Genomic DNA, 12,778 nt, shown 5'->3' on the forward strand with positions numbered 1-12,778 from the left:
GGGCGGAGTCAGCAGAGCTCACTAGCATTTAAAGCAACATGGACTAGATCAGTGTGCTGAAAACAGAGCTGATTTTGACAGTTTTAAAAACGTGTTTTTTTACACTACCATTGAGAAATTTTAACCAAAGTATGTTATAGACTTTTCATTAAGACCCTAAAGATTCATATCAACTTGTGTAAAATGGGCATCCGATGACCCCTTTAAAAGTACCTTATGTTGTTTAAGTCAGGTGACTTCTCTTGACTTTTAATAGATCACTACAAAAATGTAAAAGTGTGTGCATATACCTAAGACACTGACGTCATATTTGATCTCCCTCTCTCCAGCAACGCTGGTAGCCACGCATACATATCGACCAGCATCAGAGGGTAGTGCACTGAGGATTTCAAGTTTGCGGCCCTGCTCCAGAACACGCAGGTTCTCTCTAACAGCCATCGGTGAACCATCCTTCAGCCAGGTTAGTGAGGGAGGAGGGTGACCTTCAGCCTCACACTCCAAAATCAGAGATTTACTGAGCACAACCTTTGTGTCTGTGGGACTATCAGAGCCGGCAGTGATAGAGGGAGGGACTGAATGATGGAAAACGGAAACATGAACATGAAGTGTTACTATTTCTGGGCAGATAAAATATATAACAAAAATGAACAGTCATTATAGAAATTTACAGGCCTGGAAATGAAACTTTTTTTGTTTATTATTGTGTCCTCACCATAGACATCCAGCTCATAAACTTTCTCAGCGGTGCCTGCTACACTGGTGACTTTACAGGTGTACTGTCCAGCATCTGACACTTGAGCTCTTGAGATCTTGAGGAACTGCCCTCGGTCCACATACTGGGCCTGCCTGCTGGACAGAATGACCACTCCGTTCTTGTACCATGTGATGGCAGGGAGTGGCACACCCCGAACCTCACACTCCAGAGTCACCAAATTACCAAGCAGAACTGTTACTTCAGAAGTCATGTTTCCTCCCTTAATACTGGGTGGTACTGAGTGGGTAGAATGGAAAGACAATAATTTAGCATGTAGAATTCAGAATATGTTGTATTCTGTTGTTGTTAAAAAACATAATAAGACATTATGTACGAGTAAAATTACCAAAGATACTGAGGTTAAAATCCTTGGACTGCTTTCCTGCTGCGTTGGTGGCACTACACTGATATCGTGCCTGGTCACCTAAGCGAGCACTCTTTATCTTCAACTGCTGTCCTCTGTTTAAAACTTCAATATTGGGGTCACCCAAAAACACAGGCCTAAAACAAAGAGGGACAGATAACACAAATTCTCTTAGTATTGTTTCAAAATATAAGAATCAGGAGTGAATTCACTGAAAATTAATTATGCCCCCACTATTTGCTTGTACTGCGTTAATTTAGCATCATAGCAAATAAGGTATTGATGCAAACATCTAATGTAAAAAGCAGTTTTCTACAACAACAATTCCCAAATCTGTGCTGGATTATGGAGGACGCCAAAATTAATTTACCTGCTTTCCCTGAGTGCTAAAAGCACAACATTAATTGTGTCAGGTAGGGGGTTTGTGAAACTGTAAGAAGCCTAATTTGTATAGTAAAATATTTACACTTGAAATACTGACAACAAACTCACAGCAGAGCACAATTTCAGTACATTTAGTGCCTGGTTAGACTGCGTTTTGTGTGGATAGTGAACAAGATTTTTAGTGAATTCACCCCTTTGTTTTTTTTCCTGATCATAAAGTTTTTTTCCTGTTCTTTACAAAGCTTCGTGGAGTAACTTACTTCCTGTCTTTGTACCACTGAATTGTGGGAAAGGGATCACCTTTGACCCTGCATTCCAAAATGACCTCCTGATTGAGCACGGCAGAGAGGTCACGTAACCCATCTGTCCCAATGATAGTAGGAGGAACTATGAGGAGGCAAACCATATAATAAGATGTAATACAAGCTTGTAAAAAGACAACGAATCCACAAATAAGTGGATGTTATAACATAATAACTTTAAATAAAACTAAATTTTTTGCAACGTACCCAATACATCCAAGTAAAAGTCTCTCTCTGTGCTTCCAGCAATGTTGATGGCCTTGCAGGTATAGCGTCCAGCATTTGCAACAGCCGCTTTCAACAGCTTAAGAGTTTTGCCCTTCTGAAGAATCTGCACGTCACTGCTAGGAACCACCTGGTTAAAAGATACAAATAGCTATTTGACAAATTATAAACAACAAAATCAACATATATTAACATAGATCCTTTTAGACTGCAAAGGAATTTTACCTCTACCTATCAACCTCTTTTAAAAAATATTGATCAGAATAAATCACTCCAAAACATCAATCAATAGTAAAAGGCTATAATAATTTTTTTCTTGTGGGAAAAAATCCTAGAAATATCTGCTATTCCAACATTAATCTGAATCAGCAGGCTCTACTCTTCCTGCAGTGTGATTAGAAATTTCCTAATTGTTGACTTCATTCTGAAATTGATTCTCGTAAAAGCACATTTATAAGAAGCCCTGGGGTTTTTTATGACCTGTTCTTGGAGCTCAAACCCAGTGATCCGAGGAAACTTATATGCGATTGGCCTCACTGAAGGAAATACCACTTTTATTTCTAATTATGCTTAACTGATTAACTGGTTTAACAATGTGAAATGGCATACGCAATGTGCTTAACCTTCACCCCCATTTAGGGCCTCGCAGGTGAAAATAACCTACCTAAATTAAAATGGTAACAGTTTGTGACAAAGTGTGCTTACACAAACAAATTAGGTATCTTTGGAAAGAAGAGACTCTGGGCTTTACTATCTATCATCCAGAGTTGATAATGCTCAAAAAGATAAAAAGTTATAGGCACTAACGTGCCTTGAAAAATATTTTTCCACACTGAATGTTTTTTTATTTCATATACAAATACATGAAATAAGTCCTGGAGCAATCCAGAAAAGTAATGGATCGAAAGCCATGTGTCTCATGAGTTCATATTTCAAATTTGAAGAAGATACCATGAAAAATGAGATTCCTGCAATATTTTTTCTGAAACTATTTATAGTCCCCCCCACCCCCCTGTTTGAGGAAAAATAACCACCAAATGGATTGCAGAATTATACAAGCTATTTTAGTCATTATACATGTTCCTGCATAGTTTTTCAATTATAAAATAATAGACAGATTTATTTGAGCACTAAAAAATACAAAAATAATTATTTGAGTAATAAAAAAGGAAAAAAAATAGAAAAAAAATGCTTTGTATATAGTATGTATACTGAAGTATTCTTCGTTATTCGTTATTACAATAATAAATATCACTGCCAGACGTGAAGTGATATTGCCAGACATGGTCATAGAGTCAGTAAACACACGCTGATGTGCTTCCATTCAGATGATAATCATACAGATGGGCCATATAATCAATAATAGCTGATCATTGAATCACAATGATAGCCGTCATAGAGTCGCTAATAAACACGCTGATGTGCGTCCATACATATTATAATCATGCAGACACGGCCACATTCCCCACACAATACACACACACACATATAAAAAATGTAGAAGAAAAAAAAAACAGTTTTTTATGGATAAAGCAGATCGCTAAGTTATGCCCCGCTCAGATGACAGTTGCGTCACTGCCGACAGGAGGGAGCGCCAAATTCAAATAATCTATATTCCGCTTTTCTGAGACTTTTTTTTCCGAAGACGGTCTCATTATGTTTGTAAAACCGTATGCTGCAACACCGTGTTGTTTTTTTACCACCAAGACGCTGTTTTTGAGCGTAATTTATTCCATAACGGACGCGAACAATAACTCTCTGAAGAAATGAAACGTAAACAAAGGAATATTCATCCTTATTACAACGTTATTGTTTCGCTGGACTAAAAGTGCTCGCTGGGATGTTGTTCTGTGGACCCTTACCTCTCTAACTAAACTGGGATTTCAGCAGTGGACGCGTTTGTGGCTCGTTATTACAATGATAAAGGTACGTACGGCTTTTTTACTCTGCGTGTTTGGATGTGTACTGCTTACACAAATGTAGCAAATTTGTGCCACTCATTCCTTATAAGCTTTCCATCGAAAAACAGCGATCTGTCGTCGATGCTTGAGGCTTAGACCCTCAGAATGATATATAGTTTGTCAAGATTAACTTTGTCCCGTTTCATTTATTCTATTAGAAAACAATGACACATGCAAACAAAGAGCGTTCAGTGCGAGGTCGCTCTGGTGAACGGTAACAGGTGACGTAATTCCAAACAGAATATTTAGTGGGAAATAATGTAAGACTGGACTTGATTTTATCCAGGGGGAAGTGATTGCATTGGAACATATTAGCCAATAATATATTTTTATTATTACTTATTATTTTATTTTTTTATTCTTTAAATTATAGGTCTTTAGTAAGAACTACAGTTCCCCTTTGGGAACTCGAGCTGCATCGGAAACGCTTTGGGAACGCCCCTGTGTTCCCACACTCTGAAACACGTGTGTAATCCGTCCGAGGGAATCCCGGCTGACGTCACCGACGGAGATGACGTAGCGACCAGGAAGTATAAAAGCACCTGCAGTGGAGACAGCTGCAGCTTCTGTTGTTCAGTAAGCGCTCTATGTGTGTTATGTCTTATTTACTGTTGTTTGTCCCGTTATATTATCATTAAAATGGCAACTGGCAAGCATGAGTCTGACAAGCAGCGTTTCAGGCTGTGTGTTCCTCCCTGCCCTCGCTTCATTGCGGGTGGGGATACACACAGTTTGTGCGTTGCTTGTCTGGGAGCGGAGCACGCTTTGTCAGCTCTAGAAGAGATCCTCAAGTGTTCGTTTGTCAATGCGCTCTTGCTCTCCCATTGGTCTCCAGAGCGGTGTCTTAAATCGTGGAGATCGCAGATGGATCTGACAGAAATATTGGAGACGGGAATGTCCTTTTCTCCTTCTTCCCCTGCCAGATCTAGCGCTCACTCTTTGGGGACGGAGGCACGTTCTGAAATGGTTTCTTCCGTCCCGAGAGAGGGCTTGGCGCTTGCGTTGTCTTCCTCTGAGGAGGAGGGTGGCGCGAGCGTCGATCTAGACGAGGCTGTGGATTTGCCATCACAGTCGGTCTTGTTTGAGGAGCTGTTGGAGGTGGTGACAAGAGCTGTGGCTAAATTAAATATTGAGTGGCCAGCAGAAAGAGAGTGTCAGGAGCGTCCAAAAAGCAAGCTAGATGAACGCTTCCTGTGCTCGAAGTCTTGGCCTCCATGCCGGGGTCTGCCGTTTTTTCCCGATCCGCACACTGAGGTGGAATAAGCCATACTCGGCCCGCCTCTTCAGTCCCGATGTTTCTCACTACTCTAATGTGTTAGGGCTGAATGAGTGCGGTTATGGGAAGATTCCCCAGGCTGAGGATATGCTTGCGGGCTATCTTTCTCCTGATGGTGCATCTTCCCTTAATGCACCACTTATTACCCACCAAGCCTCTTCGGACTTCTTCGCTTTGGTGGGCAAAGCGTACACGGCGGCAGGTCAGGCTGGAGGTTGCTTGCACACTATGGCGGTGTTGCAGGCATATCAGGCTGACCTGCTTAAAGAGATGAATGAGGGAGATGATATAAAGAACGATGATATCGCTGAATTACATACAGCTACAGATTTATCCCTCCGAGCCACCAAGGAGACCTTGCCTTCTGGCTTGTTCGGCGATGTCAGGAGGCTAAGAAACAGGTGGTAGCTTTTCAGCGATTTCTCCCTCACTGTTCTCAAAGTGGGGCTGATAGGTGGAATCAGCCCCAGCCGTGTACCAGCTCCTCATATCGAGAAGTACAAAAACAGAGCATTGCCAGGGGAGTCACCTCAAAGAGAAAGACAGGAGGTGGGGCGGCACTCCAGGTCGAAGTCCTCAAGGGAGATGACAGATGTAAGGACCGTCATTTTCAATAAGAAGGCTTCGGCCAAAAGGTCCTGATGCGGTCCAGGACGTCTGAGGGCAGGCCCCTCTGGGGAAGAGCGGTACACACCTCATTATACGGTGCCCGTCTCTCCTCAGTGCCCTCAGGAGATCGCTCCGTTACCCTTGCCACCCCCGGTGCTTCAGGGCACAGCAATCTCCAGTGAGTGTTTCTCTCAGCTTCTGCCCAGAAACGTAGTGGTCCTGAGAGGCTCGCTACCTCCAAAAAAGTGTTTAGAACAGCTAGATCGGTCATTCCCTGCCGGTCCTCCGCTTCAGGGCACCGAGCTAGCAGTTCAAAGGACACCAGAGGCCAGTCTTGAGAGACTGGTTCCCTTAGTACATTTTCTGGCAGCGTGGAAGCTTCTGCCAAATGTATCTCAATGGGTCCTGCACACTGTTGAGAGAGGGTACAAGATTCAGTTCTTGTCGCGTCCGCCTCTATTCAACGGGGTTTTTCCCACTCTGGTGGGCCCCGAGCAGGCTCTGGTAATGGAACAAGAAGTAGCTACTCTCTTGAGGAAGGAGGCCATCGAGATGGTCCCTCCTCTTGACAGAGAGTCCGGGTTCTACAGCCGATACTTCATTGTTCCGTCAAATTCTAGATCTGAGATTATTGATCTGCTCAGTCATGAGACTCAAGTTCAAGATGCTTCCTATCAAGCAAGTCGTGTCACAAATCAGGTCCGAGGACTGGTTTGTGACGATAGATCTGAAAGATGCTTACTTCCATATATCCATCCTTCCTCAACACAGGAAGTTCCTAAGGTTTGCTTTTAGGGGCACTTTAGCGTACCAATATCGGGTTCTTCCATTCGGTCTAGCACTCTCACCCCGCTTTCCCCCACTTTCACGAAGTGTGTGGATGCTGCTCTGGCTCCCCTGCGACTCCAGGGCATCCGCATACTAAATTACATTGACGATTGGTTGATTCTAGCTCAATCAGAGCAGGTAGCAGTTCGGCATCGAGATGTCGTTCTTGCTCACATGAAAGATTTGGGGTTAAAGGTCTCTGCACACTGAGTCCGAAATTTTCGCATGCGTTTTTTCGCATTCGCAATCTTAAAAATTCGTCACGCACAGAGACCTTGCACACTGAGTCCGATGCGTTTTAATTAATCCGATGCGGAAAAAAATCGCAAAACTATACAAAATGTCTTCAAGCAGTGAGGATGATTTTGTTGTCCTCTCTCTTTTTAAAAAAAGAAAAAGGAAATATTGGGTCCATCCAATCCTTAGATTGCGCAGAGAGGAAGGAGAGTTCCACCTCCTTATCAAAGAGCTGCGGGATTATCCCGAGAGATTCAAAGTTTATTTCAGGATGTCAGTGCCTCAGTTTGATACTTTGCTAGCGATACTGAATCCACATATTAAAAAGAAGACCACCAATTTCCGTGAACCAATTTATCTTGAACAGAGACTGTCTGAGGTGTGGATACACCAACAGACACACACACACACACACACACACCGAACTGCGGCATCGGAAAGGTGCGCGCCAGGCATAAAAAAATAGGCTACAGCAGTTCTTTATATTCTGTATCTTTGTATTCCGCAATTTGTTTGTCATAAAGTGTTCTGTGCTGCAAGACGAAGTGTATTAATTTGTCTGACACTATTTTGGATTTTGGCTTTCGCTTGTACGGTGGCTCTGAATGGTCAAAACACCTTCTCAAAGCATCTGAAAATGCTTTATACGGATGCGAAAAACGCAAATAATCGAACCCGATCCGAATTTGTTTTTGCCGGACGAAATTTTCGGAGGCAGTGTGCAAACGTGATTGACAAAACGTGAGGTCGTATTTATTTTTCAACGTGTGAAAATTTTGGACGAAAAATTCGGACTCAGTGTGCAATGGCCTTAAGACCAAACGTAAAGAAAAGTGTGCTTCCTCCAGTACAAAGGACCACTTATCTGGGTGTGGTGTGGGATTCGACCACGATGCAGGCACGTCTGTCTCCTGCTCGTATCGAGTCAATCCTCGCGACAGACAAGAGAGTGAGAGAAGGCCAGTTACTCACTGTGAAGCAGTTTCAGAAACTGTTGGATCTGATGGTAGCTACGTCTAACATGATACCTTTGCCCTGTCAGTGGCCCCATCATGTCTCAAGTTTGCGGCTGGTATGGCGAGAGCATTTCTGTACCCCAGGCCAGGGTATGTCCCGAAAGTGCCCTCAGTTGTTCCACGGCCAGTTATTCTTCAGTCATTCTGTCCACCTCCCTTCCGGGATTCTGAACAGGAAAGGCTTAATTGTGTACGTCCACAGAGCTGCCCTGTGGAGAAAGTCTGACTAACTGTTTGTGTGCTACGGTCCTTATAAGAAGGGTCTTCCTGCTAACAAGCAGACCCTCAGCAGGTGGATAGTTGATGCTATTACCATTGCATACGAGTCTTCTGATCTCCCATCACGTGCTCAGGGCTCACTCTACTAGAGGTATGGCGGCCTCCAAGGCCTTCTCATCTGGATATTTGTAACGCTGCGGGATGCTCCACCCCTCTGACCTTTGTCAGGTTCTACAACCTTGAACGTGATGCCTCTCCTGGCACCTCAGTCGTCTCTGCCTAAGCTGTGCCGTTCCACACTAGGCAGGGATTTGTCAGTATGGTGGTGTGGGCCTTGTCGTTCCCAAAGTGTTTCCGACACAGCTCGAGTTCCCAAAGGGGAACGTCCCAGGTTACGTATGTAACCATGGTTCCCAGAGGGAACGAGACGCTGCGTTGCATGCTATACTTCCTGCATCCTTGCGAGCCCTTTCTTCACTTTGAAGCTGCCACTGTCTCCACCGCAGGCGCTTTTATACTTCCTGGTCGCTACGTCATCTCCGCCGGTGACGTCAGCCGGGATTCCCTCGGACGGATTACACACGTGTTTCAGAGCATGGGAACACAGGGGCGTTCCCAAAGCATTTCCAACGCAGCGTCTCGTTCCCTCGGCGAACCATGGTTACATACATAACCTGGGACGTTTTTGGATATGTAAGGAGAAAAGTAGTTTCGGAAGCAAAGATTTGTTTGTCTTTATACTTTTTTCTCTCTAAATCACATGCAGTGATTATACAGAACAAGACCATGTGATTTTCGGTGAATGTCATTTCACTGACCTCAACTTCATCTTTGTACCAGGTGATGACAGGTACAGGTGTGCCCGTGACATCACACACCAGGTTGGTTGGTTGATTCATCACTACAGAGACATTGGACAGCAGGCCATTGTCTCGAATATCAGGTGGGACTGGATAAAGGGGAAGGAGGAGACAGAGAAGAGAAAGGTTGTGCAAGGTGCTGAAAGAGAAACATCAAAAATCTTTAATAAATGTTTTTAATTGCTGCACGAACCATTGACCTTAAGTTGGTATTTCTTCTCTGTTGTACCAGCATCATTGACAGCCATGCAAGTATACTCTCCATTATCCAGAGGGGACACTGAGGCCAGGATGAGAAGAGTGCCATCCTCCAAAATGGACACACCTGGCTCATTCCCTGTCAACTCCTGACCATTCCTAAACCACTTTATTACTGGCTCAGGAGTGCCTGATACAGTAAAGATTAATAAATGTATTAAAAATTCACAATTACTTTGAATTTGATATTGAAGCAACATGGTTAAAATTGCATTTAAATTATTGCGATATTCACAATTACATTTCAAGACAGCAAAAATAGGAATCTTTCTTTCTTTTTTGCAACTTACAAGTATGACAGTGTTGTTTTATTTCCATGAACAGAAGTACAATAAGGTTATAAAATAGTATTTATTTAGAATAAAAATATTTGGTAAAAGTCTTAACTGTCACTAAACTTAATGTACCCTTGCTGAATAAAAATATGTATTTCTTTAAAAAATATTTTTGAATGGTAGTGTATGTAGATAAATACCTATGGTAAATTGATAGATGAAAACTATATAATTCTTCAGTTATTTAATTCTTTATACATTTAACCAGTGTTTTATCCAAAATATTTTATATTAAACGCACTTTCAGAGTCATTTCATATTGATTTGGTGTCACTTGTAGTTATAATGGCCAGTTCTAGGAACACAGTTACACTATTGCTGGCGACCTTGATGAATGAATGGTGATTCCTTATGATTCAGATGCAGATTCACCTTTGGCAGGACAGGGGAAGGCGATCTGCTGATTTGCCACTCTCTCCTGTAAGGGACTGTTGAAAGGGGGCTCAGAGACCTCCACTACAGGAGGGACTGTGGAAAGACGGCGGCAATACATGGGATTTTTAGTTAATTTAAAGCCGGAATAGCTGTAATCACAATTGTAAATGCCAGCATCCATCTGACCTTGCACATGGAGCTGAATAGTGGCTTCATCTTGTCCAGCGATGTTGGAGGCCACGCAGGTATAGACGCCCTCATCTATAAGTCCCACCTGGTTCAAAGTCAGAGCTTCATCTGAGATCTTGTACTGAGACCCATCCAGCAGAGCAGAGCCATCCTTCATCCAGGACACAGAGGGTTCTGGGACTCCCTGTGTGACACAGGGCAGGTCTATGGCATGTCCCACCTGCGCTTTCATGGCTCGAGGACCTTCACGGATGATGGGAGGAACTGAGAGGGCAAAAAAGAGAAAGGAGTATTGGGAGGAGAGTGAAGAAGTATAAGTTTTAAACCTATGCTGTAATAATGCATTCTTTCATAACATGTCATTTGGAATGATTAGTTGCTCAAAGCATTGGCCATGCACAAAAACAGCAACCTGTCCTTATTTGGAAGTTACTGAAAATTCTCATATCTTTTTTTTTTGCTGTTAATCTTCCAGATGAGACATTTGGTAGCTGTGATAAATCAAACAGCAAATTCCCCTTTGCTGTAGCTCTCATTTCTCAGACTCATTTCTGTTAAAGTATCTACTCACAGTCTTATGGAATACTATAATCCAAGATTAAAATTACTAAGAGTTTAATTGTAGTCATTATAAATACCTCCATTCCAATTTTCACTTACAGATGTGTCTGAGTGTGCTCTGAGAGCAACTTGTGTTTATGAGACTCTATAATTATTATCACGCTATGCTCCAAGCAACTAGCTGATCTCTCCTTCAGTACTTTCTCAGACATCGTGCCAAGCCTGCTAAAGCTCAAAAGTTGGTGTTAGGAGGTCATCGAACATCACTGGCCCATGTAAACACACTCACGTGCACAGTCACAGCGCAGCAAATTAATAAGTATCTAAGCATAATAAATATAAACAGCTCTATCTGTGTTTATGCATCACAATACAATTTTGTTAATTGCAGAAAAGTTTTTTTTTTGTTTTTTGTAGATTTGTGAAAATAAACAAAAATGTACATTTATTAAATTAGCAAATGCTTTTTTGCAAAACGATTTACATCAGAGGATCATAAGTAATTTTCAGAGAGCCAACAGTTTTCACAGTATACAATGCCATGTTTATTAAAAACCTTGATCAGGAGACAAGCTAGAGCAGAAGAGAAATGCAAAGAAGCATTTTTTTTTGCATATGCATTGGTTTAGGGTTGTGGAGTGGTTTATATATAATATATAAAGAAGCTTGTGCTTAAAAACAACACAAATAGTTGATTATCTGGTTTCTGTCACCAATGATGATGTAATATATTGCATATTATATGATTATAGAAGTTTTTATTTTTGTATTACCCATCTCTTTAACAGTTTTACAAGAAAAACAAAGCGGAAGTTTCTACCATTATCAATTACCCCTCTTAGAGCAGTTACATCATCTGTTTAAACAGAGGAGAGACAGTTTCCTGAGCTTGCTGCTTTTACAATCATCTATTATTTACACAGTCATGCTGTGTCCGAAACCACTCACTCAATCGCTACTTCATCCTTCACTACATAGTGAATGCCACATGTGGCTCAACTCACTCATTTACAAAGCATGTACAAGCACTATTGTGCATTGTATATGACAGTAGACACGTCATGTCCTAAATGTGAAAAAACAAATACTTGAAATCCAAAAATAGCATATGGATGTTTGAACACTAATTTGAGTGGTAAAAAAATGGTACCTGTCTGAGCAAAGCCTCAGAGATGCATTGATCATCGGATATACTACCCAAAAAACAAATGACAACAGTGTTTGGATATGTGTCTGTCCTGGTAAACAGCACATCAGCATGTGTGAAACGTAAACATGTGGAGGCACTTACTGAGTTAATCGCGGTGTGTGATGTGAAATTGACTATCAAATATGCAATAATCAGTCATTTAATGATGCTCACGCAGCATTGTTTTACATGCGGTTTTCAGTCAAAATATTTATTTTATAGTTGTGGGTACAAGAAGAGCACTTGAAATACAACTGACTGAAGCCTCATGTCTGAGACAGAGGCAACGTGATGCATTTAAACAGATCGGACCTGTTTTTAAGATGTGTGCTCATATGAACTTCAATGGCATGAGTTAAAACTGTTGTTGCTTCGATAAATTTCACATGCAAGAATAACTTGCGACAGCATCCAAGTAAATAAACGCAATCTGTTTCTCTTACCCAGCACACTGAGTTTGATCATCTGAGTGAAGTTTCCAGCTATGTTGGTAGCCACACAGACGTACATGCCACTGTCCGTCACGCGTGTTTCTGTGATTCTCATGGAGCCTGTTGGCAACTGAATGTGTCTGTGAGAGAATAGGTTAAATACATTAAGGAACGATAAGAAGAGCTATTCTTTTGCAGATGTAAAACCACACAGGTGCTCCTGGTTTACAGAGAAGCTTCCAAAATTATACCTCCATTTACTTTCATGGTGAGCAGAGAAAGGAGTTTAATTACTGTGTAATTTTAATCTGACCGCAGTCTTTCAGCCTTTAGGCTGTACCGTAAACATCAGCCCTTGAAAAACAATGCAGATGCAATCTAAATGGTGTTTAAAAGTAGGATACA

At 41.9% G+C, this 12,778-nt stretch overlaps 1 protein-coding gene across 2 annotated transcripts in view; it reads right to left on the reverse strand.

Moving 5' to 3' along the window:
* LOC306880268 (hemicentin-1-like) overlaps positions 1-12,778 on the reverse strand; it is a 112,260-nt gene that overhangs the window by 41,065 nt on the left and 58,417 nt on the right. For both annotated transcript variants that reach the window (XM_079433700.1, XM_079433701.1), the window contains exons 23-32: positions 12,386-12,513; positions 10,190-10,456; positions 10,001-10,096; positions 9,229-9,423; positions 8,994-9,124; positions 2,012-2,159; positions 1,763-1,889; positions 1,101-1,255; positions 713-991; positions 291-572 (exon numbers count right to left, since the gene is read on the reverse strand). In XM_079433700.1, the coding sequence (XP_079289826.1) occupies positions 291-572; positions 713-991; positions 1,101-1,255; positions 1,763-1,889; positions 2,012-2,159; positions 8,994-9,124; positions 9,229-9,423; positions 10,001-10,096; positions 10,190-10,456; positions 12,386-12,513 (1,808 nt within the window). The remainder of the gene's footprint in view (positions 1-290; positions 573-712; positions 992-1,100; positions 1,256-1,762; positions 1,890-2,011; positions 2,160-8,993; positions 9,125-9,228; positions 9,424-10,000; positions 10,097-10,189; positions 10,457-12,385; positions 12,514-12,778) is intronic.

The sequence above is a fragment of the Barbus barbus genome (genome assembly GCF_936440315.1).
Source record: "Barbus barbus genome assembly, chromosome: 14".
NCBI lineage: Eukaryota > Metazoa > Chordata > Actinopteri > Cypriniformes > Cyprinidae > Barbus > Barbus barbus.